At 43.2% G+C, this 21,301-nt stretch overlaps 1 protein-coding gene across 6 annotated transcripts in view; it reads right to left on the bottom strand.

Annotated features, from left to right (window-relative positions):
* Positions 1 to 21,301, bottom strand: part of GRAMD1B (GRAM domain containing 1B) — a 132,656-nt gene that overhangs the window by 72,737 nt on the left and 38,618 nt on the right. For all 6 annotated transcript variants that reach the window (XM_074851156.1, XM_074851151.1, XM_074851152.1 and 3 more), the window contains exon 2: positions 16,224 to 16,301. In XM_074851156.1, coding sequence (XP_074707257.1) covers positions 16,224 to 16,301 — 78 coding nt within the window. The remainder of the gene's footprint in view (positions 1 to 16,223; positions 16,302 to 21,301) is intronic.

Here is a 21,301-nt window from a genome sequence, read left to right as displayed (position 1 = left end):
AAGCACCCTCTAGTGTCACTCTCACACAGCAGCATCCCAGCTCCCTCAGCTCCACGGACAGACTGCCACTGACAGCAATGCAGACTCCCCTGTTTCCGTCCCACCCGCCCCGACCTTCACCTACAGCATCAAACATTTCAATATTTTCTCAAATCTAACAGAAAAGCAACATATAGAGACTGTAGCCACACAATGTAACTTCCTCCCAGACCCCAAATCCCACCATCAACCCCAGCACTAGCATCAGTCCCAGCATCAGGAAAAAGGGTCAGGAGAAAGTAAAAAGGTTGAGACACAAAGTAAGAAGTTGCCAAGCGAAACCACTTACGCACAGTGAGGCCGGCAGCATTTCCATCCTACCTTTGCTGTCGCCATATCAGACGTCTCCATGTTTTCTGCTTGGCCTATCAGTAAACAAGAGCATCGAAGGAGAAGGGAGGGGAGAGAAAGGGAAAGTCAAAAGAGGATGAAGACAAGACAAACAACTTGACAGGAGGATGAGAACAATAAGAAAGTCACTTAAGAGCTAGTCCCAAGTTTCCCCTCCTGCCCCCAGAGACGGGCAGAAAAAGCATCTCAGGCAGATGGACCCAGTTTAGATACTTGACTGGAGTCTGGCACAAGACCTGAGTCATTGCCACCACCCCACCCCCCCAACTCCTCCCCCCTGCCACCACCCAAAGGTCTAGTAGGATGCTGAGGAACAGAGAGGACCCTCCTCCCAGCTTCCTTTGGAAGTCTGAGCTTCTGCAGGGAGCAGACAAGCCACCCATCTTCTGGATGTGCTGCTCCTTCCTCCTCTCGCTCTCCGGGAAGGGAGAGCAACACAACCACCCCCCAAAACGGGTACTTTAGGAATCAGGAGAAAGGAAGAAAGCAAGTGGGTTCTGGGCAGTGCACAGGTAAAGGAGGAGTGATCAGAAATGAGGAAGGTGGAAATAGGGAAGGAAGAGGCAAGCTTCTGAAAGGAGAAAGAGTGAAAGGGGTCAGCCAGATGGGTAGAGAAGCAACGGTGCAAAACAAGCATACCAGAGACAAACCATTTAAAGAGAGAGATTCACACGTGCAGAGAAAAATGCAAGGTAGAGGCTAGTCATCTGCACCCTACTGAGAACACTCACCTCAGAGTAACCCTCAGAAATGATTGGGCCTAAACTAGGAACTCTTTGGTGCACACTCTCAGCTCAGACTAAAAATATCAAATCATCATCTAAGGTAAAATTTGTCCCAGCATCAAGAAGCATCCGTAGCTGCCGGGGCCCTGCCTGGCTGAGGCCAGCCCGGATTGGCAGAGCAGAGTGACTTCACGCCGCCCCATTCATCACTCAGCTTCTCCCTCCCCGGTCCTGCAGGCTCCTCCTGGCCTACTTTACTACAGTAAATCAGTCTGGAGCCTATTAGCCAGCCTAGGAACCGTTGTACGCAACTCCTCAGAGCGCTCCGGCACTGGCAAACCAGACAGACATGAGCAATCCTGGCTGGGAGGGAGGTAGAAAAAACACTGCAGAGCTCAGTCAAATTAAGAGCCTCTGAGGGCTGGAAACATCACTGCTTGAAAGTGCTTATTCATACAACAGTGCAGCACGCTGTGCTCAGGCACACAGCAGGCACCGCAGTATAGTACACAAAGACCAGGGGCACTGCAAATAATTTACAACACACTAAACAGTTTATACACACTGAAGGGCAGTTATGTACTCTCTGCAAAACCACACTGCTATTCCCTTGTGCACAGGCATGTACACCCACCCTCCCCCAGAGCAGACCCACGGGGTTTTATTAAGTATTTTGCAGTCCTGCCATTAGTATGCACTGGAATATATATATCAGATGTCACTAGTGTGCTGATGTGCAGTGTAAACAGTAAAGAGGGCCCAGCAGTCCACAGACAGACAACAATACTCAGCACTCAAACCACCTCTACAAAGGGCCATCAGTATACAGCATACACAGAGAACGCTCCCACCAAGTCCTGTCTCAGCGTACAGGAAATGCGTATCTCTGGTATGCATCTCTGTGTCCGTGGGGTCACCTGCTTATACAACTCGAGGCTGGCACATTTCACCTTTTTACCCAGCATATTCAAACACACCAACCTCATGCTTATCAGGGACAAAGCCCACCTTATATTTTTTCATCTCCATCCCAAGTATTGCTGTGAATATCATGTAGCTTCAACATAACCTGACCCAATGTCACATAGGAAAGATACCACCACACCACCTGAGTTACACTCACTAGGATGAGGATTGTCATCCCTGTTGCACACTAAATGGATTTCCAAATGCCTCCTATGCTGTAACACTGATGACAGCAGTCCGAACCATAACCATAAGACATCCAGTGCAGACAGATACACAAACAGCAAATGCCCACACTGTGGACAATTTACTCCAACCCCCCTTATGGAGCCACTGAAGTCCCTTAATGGCAGTCTACTCCTGTGCATTTGCTACAAGTATTACCAGCAGCATGGGGGAAAAAATCCCAGCCTCGTGAAGGACCTTCAGCAAATCCTAAGCTAGAGAACCAGTAAAGTCTGAGTATGCAACTCGAAAAAAGTTTAATTTCCATGTTGCAGTCTCTTTACAGGCAGAGGCTATCTGTAGTTCCAGCAGCATGCAATAGCTCATGAACTTCAGAGCAAACAGGAAACATCTCCTGAGGAAGTCTGCTTTTCGGAAGGCAACAACCCACTAGACACTTGAGGTCTGGGTAAGAATTTGAAGCTCTATAAATAGCTACAGGAATAGTCATGTTAGCTCAGAGTTTGAGCTTGTAATTGCCTCCACATAGATCTTGCAAATTAGAGAACATTGTTTATTATAAGCACTAACTGCAAGTTTCACCAGCCCTTCAAATAGTCACACCTTACAAGCATTAAGAATTCTCTCTATAGATACATCATCGCGGCTTTACTACTGCCCATCATTACAGTTCTAGCTTCACACTATCCAGAGCAGACTCACCTCTGAAAGATTCATGGTAATAAAAATTTACTTATTCAAGTACCCACATGGTGGAAAAATGGGGCTTAGAAGGCTCAGATTAGTTCACTAGAAAAGGTGTGTGACCTGCAGGCACAGAATGCAGCACGCTACCTGTGAGACACCACTGCAGCTACCGTTTGCTTCTCTCATATGGCAAGAAAGGAGAGTCTGCAGTTGGAGGAGCAGTAAAACAAACCCTGTACCTGTGTGAAACATGCATGCAAAACAAAACCTGTTAGTAACAGAGCTAGTGGGAGGGAAAACTAGAAGCAAATCAGGAAATGTTATGGGGAGAGAGAAAGAACTACTATGAAGAATGCCAGAATGTAAGGAAGAAATAGTTTAACTGTTATGCACCTTAGTGTACAGGAGTACAGATCCCCAGGAAAATGTGCCAGATGGATAAACTGAATCCTTCCCGAAGTCAGTAGTGTTCTGCAGCTCTACAGCCTCTGCTGTCAGAAAAAAAAAAAAACATATGCAATCACAGCATCTGCAAGGTAGGGCACACATCCACTTCCCTGGGAAAAAGAACAATCTCAGAAGGGACTCCGTTCTTTGCTGCATCAGCTGGGAAATCACGTGAGACTTCATTTCCAGAAAGAAAATATGCATTTCACACTCTTGGCATCATGGGAGCTGTAGTCATACTGCGTGGAGAACAGAGAGCGTCTGTAATCCGTTTCTAAACGATGTGAATGCAGTGTTTGTCACGGCACACAACTCGGAACTTCGGGTCTTGGAAGGGAGGACAAGGTAGAACAGCATCACAGTTACCCTAGAAGAAGAAAATGGAGAGAAGCTCCCCTCCATCAAAAAGCGAAGAAAAATAATTCCCTATAGAGACTCTGGAAGAAGATGGCTATTGTGTAAGGAGGAAGAGGGTATCAGGAGGGTGGAGAGACTGGGATGATTCAGATTGCTACTGTGTCTTTCTTGAGCAATGTTACAACAAAGAGGGCTGCTGCTTTCACACAGTCTTTTGGCTCTTTTTCCCCTCATTGTCTTGCATGTTTGAACTCTTAACTTTCCATTTGCTTAAGATGGTGCAATAACCCCTCCCACCCCAGAAAAGACTCATATTCACTCTGAAAAGGTGGCAGGCTAACAACAGAATACTTCATGACTCATGGCATGGTTCATAGAGAAATTCCTCCTTGATTTGAATTCATCAGGAAACGAAAAGCCATCTTTAATTTCTACCTTCCTTTGCAAATAACTTGCAGCCACCAGTGAAAAGGCAGTAAGACTTCATTACCTTGGGCAAAAATATTATGGCCCCTTTTCATTTAGATCAAGATATTCTGAACTAACTCACAGCATGAAATAAGTCACATCCTGCCATAGCCCAATACCTTAACAGAACAAGATTTTCACTCAGGATAATGCCAAACATCTGGTCTCTCAAAATCAGACTAAAGTGCCTAACAGCCAAGACACTTTGGGTCCTTTGTAAAAGTCTTTTAAGTACATCAATCTAAATCTTTATGTGGAGTACAAAAACCTTCGGTCTTTTGGGTGGCACTGTCAAAGGGATAATCCATAGACACACACAGGTAGCACAGCAGAGAAACAAAAGCCTTCTGTAGTTATCTGGACCTGTGGGGTGTCTAATGCAATATCCTATCCTGGGCAAAAAACTAACCTCATGTTTCAGATAAATGGGTGAAAACGTGTAGCAAGAACATACACCACAATATTTTGGCTTTAAGAATAAAAACCCTAGAAGAATGACTGCAAGCTTATCAGAAGAATGACTGCAAGCTTATCAGAGATCCCAGATCCTTCGTTTCTGAAACCCAAGACAGAAGAAAGTAGCTAAAGTAGGGGCTCAAGACCCAGATCTTAAACACAAGCTTCCAGTTTGCAGAGAGGCATTTCAGATCAGCAGTGAAAGCCTCCCACAGCCCAAGTCACTCACTACCTCTTGCACGTTCAAGGGGTCTTCCAGTAGCAGTGGCATCAACAAGATAGAACAAAGGATTGCAGGCTGCAGATAGGAATACAAGACAGAGTACACCTGTTTTCCCACAGTGCCACATACCACAAAGCTGCACTTCATTGGGGAACCCCGAATAAAGATTCCTAGTTTGAGGGGACTGATGCATGGCAGGTACTGCACAAAGCAACAGCCTGCTCCAGCTCAAATAAAGGCTGAGCACTTACATGTCTAAGCCTGAAGCAAATAATCTTTTCCAGAGTAGAAAAGTAACAAAATCTTACAATGCTGGAAACCATTAGACCCATATCCCTCAAACAGGTCCATATTACATATGGCCTGCCACGTAAACAAGAGGAAGGAGGTTGGGAGAGAGAGCACATAACATACTACAACCTAAGATTTGGGACAGGGTACTTAAGAGGGAAGGGAAAACAAGCAGCAGAGAAGGCTTAAGGAAAAGTATTAGGTCAAACTTGCAGGAGAACAGGGGAAAAAAGCAGAGGGACTCAAGGACAGACCTTGGCTAGTACCATTACAATGCCTGACCTTGTTACGATGCATGGCGCAGCGGGGAGACGCATGCTGCCACCTTATCACTGAAAGGCACAACAAGTACTCTGCAAAGGCCAAGAAAAATGGATGGGAAGAAAAACAAGGAAAGAGGAGAAGGAAAAGAAGAAATGCAGAGGTCAGTGAGCACTCACACAGTTACAGTCATCTGCAGAAATGGGGAAGTCTGTCCAAGTGCCAACGTGCTCCCCAGCAATCTGAGGAAGCGAAGCGTCACTTCAGCAGCAAGGGAGTAAAACACTGTTGAACTGAAAGAGGATAGAATCCCAGCTTGTTTACACACGCAGAGTAGTTTTGGGGGAAAAAGCGGCACAGAGCAGTGACCTCAGAATCCACCGTGGAAAGATGTGATGCCACCACTGCGACAGTTCTAGGACGGCTGTTAGGATATTATTGTAGTCACTGCTGTTTGGCCCCAGAGGGAAGGAGCAGTGACTAGGCTGATGAAAAGGCAGAGCTATGGAGAGATCTCCAAAGAGCTTGGTCTGCGCAAGAGGCACTGGTCTCCTTTCTCTGCTCTCAGATTTCTTCCATCACAGGCAATTCAATTTTAAAGGCACAGCTGCCTTGAAGTCTCTGCCAGATATGCTGTTACTATGGGATAAGATGCAAAACCCTGAGAGAATTAAGAACACTATTAAAACAAAAAGAATTTGAGGTTAATAATTACCAGAATGAAATTCTCAAGGCCAGAATTAACTACCATTTCTCTTGAACTAGACTGCCCATTACCAGGTGAAAACACAGCTTTTCCCAAGTCTCCTGAAACAGGGGGAGAAAAACTGGTTTGAGCATCAACACCACTACCAGTTTTCTTCTTGCTGAAACGCATGGGAGTTTAGCTCAGAAGGAAGCCAGAGCACAGCTTACAGAGGTCCATAAAAGGATGTTCCAAGCCCAGCTGACCCATCACAAGGAACTTTTTCTGCCAGGACTCTCTGATCCACTGGTAAATGGAGCAGCCCAAGGAGCTCAGTCTGAGCTACCAGGTCGCCACAGGGGACCCTGTATGCTTCCTGCTTGATGATTAAGGTGCCCCCCCTTGTCCCACCAAGAAATCAGAACTAATTAACACTTCTTCCCAGGGATACAGATGAGCTCTTCTTACTGCATCCAGCGCTCTGCTAAATGGAGTTCGAATCTCAGGGTGGAGAGAAGGTATATAAAAAGAGACAGGTAAAATACAAAGTTCCAGGGAACTCTTTGTAAGGTTATGTAACATTTAACTACCTCTTACATTAAGTAGTTATTCTTTGTGCACTGCGTTTCCAAACAGCATCTTATTTCCTATGGTCATGGAATGCAGCAAGAATTAAGTACGTACTTACCATCACCACGTAATTCCCCTCCTCCCCACCCTGTGTTGTTTATTTTGTATTACAACTCATTTTGAATGCTTGGTATTTCGCCATTTAGACAGCCAACTATAAAGTCTAAAGATGAACATATTTTCCAAGGTAACCATTGCAAATACTTGCATACACCAAAGAAACATAGCACTAAAAGCATGGAAGAGGCCGTGATAAAGTGTTTATGTGCTGACTGTAAAGTTAGGAAAAAGCTGATTTGTTCAGGGACTCACATTGAGAGCAATCTGTACAACAGAGAGCAGATCTCTTATAAGAGTGGGAGGATGTTTCACCAAGCAAATCCAAAATAACTTGAATTCCCAGTTTAGATGAGTGCCCTTAGGTTTTGGGGAGAATTTCTCTGTCCCTACAGAAAAGTAAGAAATATCCTGCACTGAGCAGCTGGGTTTCAGAAACAGCTGATGACTGCACTGTAAACAAGGGCCTGTAAAGGTCTCTGTAAGGGCAGAAGCACACGCATTCAAGCTGAAAAAAGCTATTCCCAGATCCCCTTCCACCACTCGTAGAACCTGCCAGAGTCTCAGGGGAAGCTGAGGCAGCAGGATCATGGGTCAACAGCACTTTCTCCTCCAGCTGCAGTCTGAAGCTTAGGCAGAACCATCAGCCTCCTTCCACATTCAGCTTCCCTTAAGCAAACAGCTAGAAAACCAGGGCCATGAAAAATGATGACAGCTCCAGTGTAGACATATACTATGGTCCCAGATTGTCGAAAAATTGAGGTAGTAGAATTAAGAAAATGCTGAAAAAATAAATCTTCGGTTTCTGCCCTTCAACATATGCCCATCCCGTCTATCAATTTATTGGCTCAACAAGTGGGTTTTAACTGGCTTATCCCTGCAATACTTCCCCCCACCTAGTCACCTGAGCATTTATCTTCTTCTCTATGCCTACTACATGTCAAACAAGTCACTATAAATTAGGAGACTTCACTCCACATCATCTCCAGGATTGTTAGGTAAAACTTGAAAGCTTTGAGCTCTTATTAACAATTGAGGCAGATTAAAGCTCTAGCAACTCAAGTGGCTGCTACCTTGAGACACCCTTCTCACTCCACTGCTTGGAATTACAAAGCCCCTGTACTAAGGATGGCAAAAGAGATGCTAGGTTCTCCTTACAGACACCACCATCAGCGCCTCAATCGGCTAACTCGAATAGCCAACAGCAGTCGCACAAGCTGAGATGCTGTCCCCTCTTGAGCTGGGATGTCCATTTGGCATCTCGTTTTAGTCTTTGCTTTTTATTAAGTGGATAGAGGCGCCTCATTTCCACCTCCCACACAGTATTCTGAAGAGGGAAAAGCCCCTTTCAAACTGGCTTTCTGGCTCCAAAGGCCACAGAGAAGCTAAAGGACAAATTCCGTTAGCTGCATTCTCCCATACGATTTGTCTTCCCTATCGTCTGTTTGCTTAGGTTTACAGTTTGGAGTACTGTGCAGCTACGATCACCTTTTGCTTCCACTTAAATAGCACACCAGGTCCCAGACTATGACAAGGGATCCTAAGCATTGCTGTATGCAAATAATATTAACAAAAGATTTCAGTAACACATGACAAACTAGATTTACGGCTATTCTATCTGGGGGGCAAAAGACAGAGACCTGGTTAAAGACTGGAAAAGAAACACAGAACTCCAGAATGATATTTTGAGATGTACTTTTTCAGCATTTGCCCAGCTGTTTCCCAAACATCCCCCTTCCCTTCACAAGGAAAAGAGATTAGAAAAAGCAGACCTGAAGAGCTGTACACAGTTCCATCACATTTTAACACCACCTTTGTTTTACTGCACTGTCTTAATCAGTCACACCCCATTCGATGGAAGCAAGGAACAATATGCTTGCAGATCTTTTCTTTGCAGCCACATTCATGACATGACTCACAGGTACATCTTGGTCTGATGACATCTCAGTTAAAATGTTCCCAGCATGAGGAAAGGTGGGTTTCTCTGACAGGCAGACAAAGAGGTATTGCCTACACGGTGCTTTTTTTGAGGAAACCCTGCACCAATTCCTAGCATCAGTTTGTTTCTGTAAGTGTTATCAAAAAGAGGAGAGATCACTGGTGCAGTTAAGATTCCCAGAACCTTCAAGTTTGGGCACATGCAATAAAATTGGAAAGACAGTTATAGCCCCTAGATGTGTCCCAGGCCACCCCCCAGCTTAAAAAGGCAATCCCCATCAAAAGGGATGTGTTCTACACCTGGGGAAACTCTGGCCTAGACATTTAAAGTAAAAGTCTGCAGTGCAGGTTCTATAGCAGTCATTCCCTGCATCACTGCATAAACCTGGCCACACACTAACAGAATTAAGCATCAGACTCCCCAGAAAAACCCTCTCTTCTCTGCATCTTTGAAACCTCCTAGCTCTGGCTGCGAGAGGCTGCAATCAGTTAAGTTCTCTGAGATTCTCCAATGGCTAATTTTATAGTAGGATTGAAGTTTTAGTGCTGCAACAGAAGCCCACAGTAGTCTTGTCTGTGTTTATTGACCTTGCCCTTCATTTGGTCAACATCTGGACTGTTTTCAGACTATCTCAAGAGGCCCTAAAACAGGTTTAATGCCAACACTTTCCCTCTCAGAACACCCTCCTTCCCCACATTTGGTACAAAATGGAAGGAAACACAAGCAGAACAAATCTGCATTAGTCTTCTGAACAACCAGCCTTGCTCTCAACAGCCAGTTGGCATCTCACAACAATGACTGCTTAAAGTCCTGGGTAGAATATGCAAGCAGGAAAACAAAGCTGGAAGCGCAAGACTTAATGGCAGCGCTCATTGCTAGAGGTGGGTTAGCAAAACCTGGGTACTTGTAAGCAGATGAGCTGCAGCAGGAAACCCTGTCCAAGGACCACAGGGAAATATCTTGGATTAGCTGCACTGAGCTACAGGTACCAGCACGCTCTTCAGCATCCAGTTGGAAGCCTCACCCTCCCAGACCTGCTGTTAGCACACAGGGAAGGTTCCGAGGCACAGGGAATGCCTTGCTGCAAGGGGAAACCATGCAAACTGCTCAGCAGCTGACAGCATACTGCACAAAAAATCCCGCTGACAAGGGCCAAGGAGGCTTACATACAGAACTGGAGATATACGGAAGGGGATGGTTAATTATAACACATCCCAGCCTCCTACCCCCTTCTCTGCTGTTTCTCCACATGCTTTTCAAGACAGCTGCCATAATATTTTGAGAATCAGAGTGCTCCCAGAGGATACAGAGCCGATGGGGTGACCATTACTTCAGGTCTGCAAGTGAAGTGCAGTTACACAACAAACTTCTGCTCCTGGGAACAGGAAGGAAGGGTAAGGAGTCTGCCCAGCATCTCAGATAAGGAAAGAGAGGGACATTAAACGCCTCTTCACCTCCTCCTCATGTTCCTGAGCATCACGAGCTAGTGACGCAGCCATGTGAGGTCTGTCAGACCTCCCCTGCAGACAGTGATACACAAGGCACACTGGGGTTTATCTAATCTTAACTAACACTGGTCCAGTAGAGACAGAACTGATCAGGAAATGGAAAAAGCAAGATCCAAATCATGGTCTGTCCTGCTGTTATAGCTAGTGTAAGATTGTGCCTTTTCCCGCAAAGTTACATCACTGATCCGTATGGAGGGTCTCACACTACAAGCTCTGTCTCAGCTAACTGTTTTTAGAAGGGAAATAGGCAGGTATCATTTTGCCATGACAGCTTGGAAGTGGGCCAAATTTTATAAATTATTTCTTTTTAGTGATGGTGGGGATTCACACAATCTACTTATTGTCTGCACAAAAACTATCCATGATACCAATGAAACTGTTTCATGAGTGGTAATCAGCTAATGCCCAGAGGTATGATATTTGACTACATTGCTATAGATAGCATAAAATTACCCTGTTCTCAAGTTTGCTCTGAACTCTTCAAAGCTCCAGGCTCCCATTCACTGAGCAGCCACCACTGAGTGCAGGAAAAGGCACATGGAAGCTGATTAATCCTGTAAGGTCTCTTCCTTGTCTCCGGCCCCAGCAAGACAAACAGAGGAGATGCATCTGTCCTTCCATACGCCTCACAGTCATGGAGGAGAGAACAACAGGAACTATCCCCCCTTGCTTCCAAGTGCTCTCAATTCAGTCTCCTTAAAATAAAAGGAGAAGAGACTGCAAGTGTTGCACAATTTTGCTGAATCAAATCCAATACTGACTTTCTACAAAAAGAACAGCCTTACCTCCACTGACAGCAGAACAGAGGCATGCTCTGCAGTTAACAACAGCCCATCTTCAAGAGAAAAAACAATGTTGGCATATGGGGAACAGAGAGCAGGTGATATTTCCTTGCACAGTAACTGCTGTGTAGTAGCCAACAGTAGCCAACCTGGCAACCCAAGTGGAAGAGCTGATCTTAAGCTGCTCTTGTCTTCTACAGCAAGGAAACAATGCTGGGGCTTGGGAAGCAGCAGGAGCCAGAAGGTAAGAAGGGAAAAAGGATACTAGCTCTGAATCTAAATATTAACCACCTTTCCTATGTGACAAAATGAGACTTGAGCCATTCTGGTTAAACTTTCTATTTAATATTAAGTCCAACTGACTTGGAGTTTGGAGCTAGATCCAAATCCAAACTCACTGTAGAATTATTGCGAGAGCATGAGGGTTCTGGTCTGGGACCCTCTGAGAGCTCATTAGCCTCCAAATCTCCACAACAAGATCTTTAGCACCACTTTTGAAAACCTCCATAAAGATGATGCAGCAGGCATCCATCTATGATGGATAAAAGCTACTCAACGGGTCATAATACTAGTCAAACCTCCCTATCAAGGACTCAAAATTCAGGCATCCCTTAGAGCTAGCACTGTTGGAAAGAACAGTTCAGCTAGTCTTCCCAAATTTTACACTCATACTAGAAAGAGGCAGCTGGCTTCTACTTAATCATCACCTTTAAAACAGCATCCATTCACTCTTACTCCTTTTCTCCTTAATAACGCAGGAGGCCTGCACCATGCCCCATAGCTGGCATGGTGAGCTACTGCACTCTGTTCCTTGCAGAATCATCACATCCAGACACACAAACAAGGGTCCCTGTTAGCCCCCACCCTCCCCTTTCAAGAACAGGCCATGTTTTGCTCTTAGTTCTCACCTCTTCAGCTGCCCCAAGCAATGGAAAAAACCTTCCACTCTCCCTGAAGCTGCAGAGGTAGCAATCTTTGCTGTGCCTCCACTTGCAGGAACAGGCACAGTACGTTAGTGGCAACTTTTGTACCAAGGGGAAAGGGACACAGGCTAGGAAGATGCAGCATAAGCAAGCCCTGGGTACATAAATAAAGTATGGAATTTTTCCTGACCTCTCACACATACCCCAAGGATGTCATTTTGGCACATTTTCAAAGTTTACCTCTTTTCTGATCTTTACACAAGTTCCTGAGAATCCAAGCAGCCGACAGAATTTCTTAAACTTATCTATATCTTAAGCTGTTCCTTAATTTCCTTGCAAGCTCTCTTTTGTGAGTTGTGATCCATTATTTGAGAAACCCTTATTAGCTTACACAAAGGAAAAAACAGCCCTTCAGCCCTGGAACTAGCCAAATAAGGTACTGCACAGAGTAAGGGACTAATTAAGCTTCAGCCAAGATGCAGGACAAACTCAGATATCTTAAAATTAATTGCTCTTCCCATTTCCTCCATTTTGATATGATCTCTAATATAAATAATTTTTATTTACATTTAACTTTTCATGTAAATAATTTTTATATGATCTCTTGTTAACTGCCACTCAATTCTCTCCCCTCATTTCCCTGTAGCTTATTGCTTTCCATCCTTGTCCTTTCCATGCTTTCCCCTCTAACAGTTTGACTCCTCCTTAGACTCAGTACAAGTCCAAGGACTGATTTTTCCTCTGGTTCAGTAGCTTAACTTTTAATTAAAACATACTCTGCAACCTAAACCTGATGGGTGCCTCAGTGTCATAACAAAAAACAAGTCCTCAGATAAAGCAGAAGGCAAGCTCATGAACTTGGACTTAATCTAGATGAAAGCTCAAGGTAATTCATACATAACCTTGCCTCGTTACAGTGATGATGGAGGTTGCTGCGTGCACACATCTCACCCAAGTCTGTCTTCATCCCAACCTTACCCACCCTCTTAATTACTTTAAGACAAACTGCTACTGTGAGCAGTTATTTGAACACTCAGAAACTAAGCTCTGCCTATCTTTATACTTATACAGTTGTGGTGTTTCAGCATCTGAGCAACTCAGACTTAGTCACCCCCTCCATTTTCTTGTGGAGTAAAAAAGAAATTCTTATTTCATAAATAGCTCAAACTCACCCAGGCAGCCAGAGAGCAAGGAATAAGCCCTAAGCGCATAAACCTGACTCTTCCTAGCCCATCCCACTAACTTCTCCCTTCCGTGGCTCTAAAAATATCCGTAAAGCACATAGTTACCCCAAGACAAAATAAAATCTGTATAGACTCCCTCTCAGCATAAGCCAGGCATGACAGACACATGACAACTTACATGACTCTGCGGAAGGAAAGCTTCTTCCTCAGAGAAGACACACGCAGATGGCAGACCTGCTTCACTGCTGTGCTGCAGGACACCTTTTCAGGGTACGGGTTCTGGACCATGGCAGTACTTCACAACGCACAAGCCAACAGCAGTGCTCACACCTCAAAAAAAGAATTGCTACGGAGCACCAAATGCATCTGCCAGCAGCAGGACAAAATTCTCAGTCTTCTCTGGAAAGGCCTGAGGGTTGGAGCACAGTCCTTGGAAGTCTGTCACTGAGAAATTAACTCCACTCGCAGCACCCTCTGGTACCATCTTTTACAGGAAGAGCAGGCATGCAGTTAAGATCTTGGCTATGCCTAGTCCAGATTTCAGCCTTCTTCAGCTATGTATTCCTCTTTTTTTTATCCCAGAATCAACTTAGCAACGCAGCATCCATTTACTTTTGGCTGGGGTAGCTTCTTTCAGCGCTTTCCCAGATGTACTGAGGATGGTGCAGATCCTCACTTGCTCTCTGCTCTAATCCTTCAAGAGCAGCACAGGCTCCTTCTGCCCGTGATATCAGAGGCAGCATGCCAAGAGCAGGTGCACCTTTCGGTACATACCACATGGTTTCTTGCTCTCCCCTCTTCTGCCCTACTCTGCTCAGCTTTTCTCACAACTTACAGGACTGCTGAAACCCTGGGTGGTTGTGGTTTTGTTTGGGGGGTTTAAGAGCTGCTGAACAATAGTCAGTTGATGAAGTGAATAGAGCTGCCTGTAGCTCTAACAGAAGCAGAGAGCTCCAAACCTGCAGTGGTCAAAAATACCACCATAAAAGCAGGAAACTGATCCTCCTCATTCAGTTTTCAAGAGTCTAGCAGATTCAAGACGCCTCAGAAACAACCTTCAACTTCATTAATAGTAATAGTAAATAGCAAGCTCTCAAAGGTTTTGTTAGCCTTCACACTAATTCATGTCCAGCTTCACACCTTATATGAGACTCAAAATGTGTTTGAGTTATTTTTTGGTTAAGTTTCATGAGCACAAGCCACTGGTGTTCTAAAGGAAGAGTATACGAGTGGAACCTGATGCAATTACCTTAGCAAAGGAGGAAGAAAAACAAAGTGGCAAAGGCAGTTTCCTAGCACTTGTATGGCTCGTTTTAGGATCAGTATCCTCCATAAAACAGAAATTACTTGTAATTAAATCTAGGCAGCAGGAATGTTGGAGGTCCCCAATAAGAGAGGTCAGCAGGCTCACCACTACCCTGGCTTTGCATAAATAGGTTCGAGATCTGATTGTGTTGCACCTAAAACATGTCCCTTCCGGCCAGGAAGATACTCTTAGCACCAGCCTAAAGGCTCCAGTTTAGTCTGTATCTGAAACAGGCAGCACTTGCAAATGATCCCCGCTTCTTGCTACGCCCAGAAATCCTCCATCTGAGTACTAACGAAGCCTAACCCTGTTTAACCTACAAAATCCCAGATCAAGTGGTGTAATAGCATGCACTACACAGAGGAAGCCCAGGTATGACCTAAGCACCCATCTGTTTTGCCATCAGATTCTTTATTTCCTTGTTGCAAACACCATTCCCCACTAGTCAATTACACTTGGCTCCGCAGCACCAGAGACACTCATAATTGGAGGGAAACATATGGAGGAAAAGGTTAGCTACTACAACTACCAACTGCTATTTCTGAGCCAAACTCTCTTGGGATATTAGGTAGCTCCTCCAGGGTCAGGATGTTCTCTCAAGTGAGTCAATTCCTCAGATGCCTACTCAGCTGCTACTCAGTTCTTACTCAATCCATTGGCCTTCAACATCATAGCAGGGAATCTGATTTCAGTAAGCATTTGCCCTACTACACAGTTAGTAAGAAAGCCCTCTGACCTCAGAGACAGCTTATGTAAAACAACAGAGTGAAACAATGCTCTGAGGGACCACACCCAGATACAAACATGCTGAGTAGAAGACACCACATTCAGATGCTTCTTGCAATCCACAACACAGGAGCACAAAGGAAGCAGTTCCCAAATTCAGCATATGCCTTCCTGCGGGTTCACTATAACCCCTAGCCACAGGATCAGCTAAGTAAGATGCAATGTAACTCCACTGTGCAATGCAATAACAAAGTAATGGGAATTTCAGAAACCAAAGTCCAGACGCAACACAAGGATGTTAGTAGGGAAACAGGCCCACTGAAGCTGGCCTGGGATAGAAAGGTGGTAGTAGCTCAGTAGTTCATGCACAGCAGAAAATGAAGCAGATTCAGGCTCAAAATATGAACTACAAGATACAGCAAAACTCTTCATCATACGGCTCTGAGCAATGCAACAATAATAAATCATGCACAAAAATAAGCATTCATTTTTCAACAGCTTTTGTGCCAATGCTGCAATTTGAAGCATTCATTAATCAACCCGAAGTACAAGAAACTTAAGTTGCTTCTGGAACTTCACAGCAGTTCTCACTCAGCTGCTACACGAGCTCTAGATACCTCAGGACTGTCACAACACATCAGAAGTGAAATACAACAGCCAAGCTCAATATTGTCTTTGCTGAGGACAAGAACCACATAGAAAGTTTCACTCATGTATTTTTAAGCATCAGAGCTGCTAATCATCAATACACAGCAAGCCTGCCGACGCTATCTACGCCAGCTACAGTTTTGGGGAGCAAGTCTCAAAAGAAAATGCAGGTTACTTCAGAAGTCAGATGCATTTGTCCCACAAGTTCTACTTTTAAGGAGATGAAAAGCACATCCTTTTAGACATTGATAAGACCAACGTAACTCACATTTCTTAACAACTCCGAGAAAAACAGAAAAATAAGGACCTCAACCAGGCCAGCCGATATAAGTTCACTGAGTGGTTCCAGGCACTCCTCCAGTTCAGCTGCAGACTTACCTGTCGTCACGCATATGAGGGCTCAAGAATCGGGACGAGTCATCATCATGACTGCTTTGCTGGCTGCTCTGCTGGCTGCTGAAATACCAGACAAGAAAACAGAAGCAATTAGACAGATTTCTATAAGCCCCTATGAAACACCCTGGTTTAAATACAGAACAAGAATAACGCGAGGTTCATACTTCATATTTGGGGGTGCAAAGAAAAAACAGAAGGAAGTGAATACCTGATTTACAGTAGGCATGACAGGTTTGAAGCCTCTTAACCTTAGCGACACTTTCCTAAGAACTTTGCAAAATACAGAAGCGACCTTGCACATTGCCTAAACAGCAGTTAAAACGAACTCTTAAACTAACGATGAAGTGGTCAACACTAAATTTCTGGTGGAGAGTTGCATGTTGAGCCCACAAGATGTCACTCTCCCCCTTTAAATGAGTGTTTTGGGGGCGATTCCCCCTCTTCCCCGTCCCCCGAGCATCTATCGTATGGAGTTAGCCTTACTACCTTCAGGGACTCATCAGGGTTCCTGCTTCTCATTTCTACAGCTTCATTTCTTTGCAAGACCTAGTAGATCAATCCAATTCTGCCTTCAGGTAAGACTGCTGCACAAAGAGCGGATGTTCCTAGGCTAGCTTTAATCTGCTTCGACTGGGTACCACTGGCTGTGGAGTCATGGCAACACAGCTTTAGCACAACTGCTCGGTCCCGCACCTGGGACACTGGCTACACTTGCCTGAGCACATAGGTAGTGCTAAAAATCCTGTGGCTTCACTGTTGGTAGTATAAACCGTTCAAATAAAACTAGTTCAGGTGTACATACACATGCTTGCAGTCACAGCTTCCTCTGCACTGCGCGCAAATTGGCACATCACATTGCCCAAGGCACAGAAATAAGAATACAGTATAAAAAAGACCAATTGCACATTTTCATTCCAAAAAGGAATACTACTCAGCCAGTAACATCTTTTTTGGGGGGGGGAAACATAGTACCCAAGCATTGCAACAGGATTCTTCCATGAAGTCTACTGGTTTTTGGGTTTTTTTACCTGGCCTGGACCTTTTTAGCCACTATAAGGAAGATCCTACCTATTGGAAGTAAACAGTTGCTTCTGCTGTGCAAAAAGCATTCTGTGACTTCTCTTTCCATTTCAGCACTACTCTCTCCCTCTTGAATTTCTCAAAAGAACATGAACAGAAATATTTTTTTCCTCTCTAGATGTACTCCATGTTTGCATAAAGAAATTAGAGCTATTCTTACCTATACATACAACTTTACAACTCAAGAAAGGTAACAAGTGTATTGACTTGAAGAAATTAAGTCCCGTGCAAATAGAAGGATTACTCTACCACCACAGTATATTAACAGAGGAAGTACTTGAAAAGGTTTATGAATTTATCTATAATCTTGTCTTCCTGGTTCCAAGGAATAAGAAAATCCTTTAACATGACCATTCTTCTTTTTGTTCTAAAAAAAGAAAAAAAAAAAAGAGAAAAAGGGAGGTACTTTCTCTTCCCCCTTGAGATCAGTGTTCTTGCCAAAGAGGTTTGCAGTTTCCTCTGAAAACAAGAGCGCCAGTAAGTCTTACTTTCATCTAATACTTTCATTAACCACCTTGATTTTGACCAGCTGCTTCTCTGAGATCAAGGACTCCATCTTACTGAACATGACCTTTTTGGAAAAAACAAAAGCTGTCTGGGGGACCCACTTAGCATTTGAGAGGCATCACACACCTGGCACCCTCCACTCTTTTTGCTCTGTTCAGAACACAAGGCAGAAAACTGTTCCTTACTGTTAACATCAAGGAGAGAGGCTGAAGCTTTCAGAAGCAAGCAGTTAGTGATCAGTATTAATGAAATCCAACAAATATAGAAGTTATCCTTTGAGGTTGGACATACCAACCCACAAAACTCATGCAATATTTATGAATTTCAGCTACAGATTTAATTTATGCACATTGGATGGAAGTCATAGGCATGCATCCTGTGTGGGCACATACACACAATCCCACAGAGCATACTTTACTTGTTTCCCCGTTGCACAGTATATAGTTTTACCATCAGAGCCCAAGACAGGTAAACATTTTTGCAAAAGCCTCTCAGCAAGCGGACAGATTTAATTTTCTGCTCCCACACCCACATACTTAGTCATTCTTAAGCATCTCACTGTAGAGAGTATAATCAGAGAATAAGAATTCTACATTAGCTTCAAGCTCCAGATCAACAGCTTGATAAGAACAATATACCCCAAAAAGCAAAGAAACATCTGTCCTGTACTTCTGAGTTCAATTACGGCCCAGTGAACTGGTTTGGAAAGAGCGCAAGGGCAACCACACCTTCCCTCCTAATTCAAAGGAATGATCACCCTTTTGATACGAGAAAGCATGGGAGGGACTATTTCTATAACTACTTGTTTCTTCATAAAACACCCTCCCACAAAACTTTGCCATTTCTATTCACATCAAGCAGATAGAACAGAACTTACCAAAGGAAGATTCACAAGGTATCACAGCCCAACAATAGCACCTGCAATTCTGGTAATCCCATGTGAAAATTTACTTTCGGACAGCTATAGAAGATGAACCTTAGACCTTCTCATGCTCACCCACCCATCATTAAATTTCTCGTTCAGAAAGTCCTTCAAGTCAAGGTTTAAAGTTTAATGGAATCCAGATATTGCAACACATTGCAATACAGCACCTTACCCCCTTGTCACTAGTGAACACAAAGTTACAAGCAATGAAATAAACTCAGACCAAGAGAGAGAAATTAGTTTTACCCACTTGTCTTTCTGGTGGTATTCAACAGGAGCTATATTTCACTAAACCAAGGTTTTTGCATAGGGGCTTCTCTTTGTGAAAAGCTCAAGCTTTTGCAAATAATTTCAACATTCTGAACATAAAGAATTTAACAGCTGCACTGTCTAAAATGTACAGAGCAGTTGAAGTGCAGAGCCTACTGCTTTATTATGCTTTTGAATCCATTTTAAGTTGATCCCCTTTTAATACAACAGTGTTCCTTTGAGATGGTATAACAACAAGCTATTGTTCTATACTGGAGAGAACATAAGGAGATAAGAAAGGTATGATTTGTCCTGAAGAGTAATATGGGGGAAGCTTTTAGATAGTCAGGTCAGTTTTGTATCTACAGAGAAGGCCAAAAGTCGGTTAAAAAGCTCAGAAAATCAGCAAAACAAGCTTATCTCATGCCAAAACTCAGCAATGATGAACTTTAATTTGGACAAAGCTTAAAACTTTGGGTACACAGACCCAGTGTCCCCCTTTCTTTTATTTCAAAGAATCTAGATATTACTTCAAGGCTTATACCCTGTGGTTTTTCAATTCTCATGCAAACATTCAGACTCATAACATTACTTACTACTTTAGGAACTGATGAAGAGTTTTAAATACAGATTAACCATGCCTTTTAACGATTAAATCTTTGAAGAGCCTACTTCCACTGCTCCTCCACCTCACTGCTCCCGAACAATTTACCCAGGTAGCCCAAGTACAAAAGGAACATTTTTCTACTGACTGAAAATCAGGTTGTCTGATCACACGCACCCCTCACTTGGTTTGAATCTGGAAACTTTAAAAAAAAAAAAAATCCATTTTGCACTATTTGCAAGACTTCGGTATACTGAAGAAAAATAAGAGTAAATTTTGCAGTGGAAGAAGCTCTACATTGTTTGAGCAACAGTGCGTCTTGGTAGGTGTATAAAGGAAAACAGATCCTCAAACATCTTCAAAACTGAATTTGTATTCAGTGTTCTATTTCTGATTTTTTTAACAATATCAGCTCAGTTGCCAGTTCATCTTCCCAACGCATCAGAACGCCCAACCACCGTTTTACAGAAGAAATACATTCCTGAGAATCACATTGTTACCCTTCTTTTCTACCATCTGTAATTTGTTAAGTCTTAAATAGTTTTTATTGAATTTGTGACCCATGCACACGTACTTAGATGAACACTCAAGACACACAGAATAATCACCTTTTCCAAATCTTGCCAAAAGTGAACGTAAACAGACTGCAGGTACTAAAAAGTGCAAAACTTGCTTTTGTGACTTAAATATTTAAAGATTTCTCTCACACTTGGTCTAGTTATGAGCTATAACTAGATTTTGTGCTATTCTTACCTTTCTGCCTTTTTTTTTTTAAACGTCTCATTTTATTGAGATTTCAATCTCTGATTTATAAGGCAGGGCCAAGATCTCTTATTTTATGCATGAACAGACTCTTAAAGCTAAGCAGGTCTTCTAATAGAGGGTATTTGTCCAGGTTTCACAAAGTTCAGACACTCAGGTCAGTATTTTCACAGTAGGAGCCTTCCAGGATTTCTATACCCTCAAGATGTGGGTGATAAATCCATCACACTTTTATATCTGCAGGTGGGTTTGGCAGATTTTTATTCAGAGGAATTTTTTTCAACAGCAATAGATGAATGGAGCAAGCAACAAAATGGGAAAGAAATGTCTGTATCCTGGAAGACAGAATCAGTTAATTATTCATAAAAGTCTGTGGCCTTCAGAAGGCTATTGTTATCCACAGCTATTAGTAAAATTTCCAAGTCTGAAGTGAGGTGAATATTTTGTATTAATTTTGCTTAATTAACCTCCATATTCATAAGGGTTTGGGTTCATTATTAAGCTTTACTTAAAGAATAATAGACAATTGACAAGCAGGTATACATATATTCTACAACTGCTTTCAGCAACTGTGTGGCAAGAGTTTTTGGAACTAAAAGCTATTGTTTATGAACTCTCACAATACATGAATATTTTGATCAACATAGATTTGGGAACTAAAAGATATGCAGGTTATAATCAATGCAACAATGAAATTGCATCAAGGTTTCTGTTAAACTTTACAAAGCTTTTTGGCTATTTGAACAACTACAGGGTTCTTTTCATCCTCACAGCTACAAGCACAAAGACTTCAATCTACCTGCCTTAAAATAGATCACAAAATCATCAGGATGTCTGAAGAACTGCCACCAGAAAAAATACAGAAGTACCAATATCTGGAGTTATGGTTACTTCCAAGCTGGCAAAGGAACTGAATACATCATGCTTTTGAAA

This window comes from Strix uralensis, chromosome 26, assembly GCF_047716275.1.
Source record: "Strix uralensis isolate ZFMK-TIS-50842 chromosome 26, bStrUra1, whole genome shotgun sequence".
Taxonomy (NCBI): Eukaryota; Metazoa; Chordata; class Aves; order Strigiformes; family Strigidae; genus Strix; species Strix uralensis.
The sequence above is the reverse complement of the archived record's forward strand: the minus strand, read 5'-3'. Positions and strand labels throughout refer to the sequence as shown.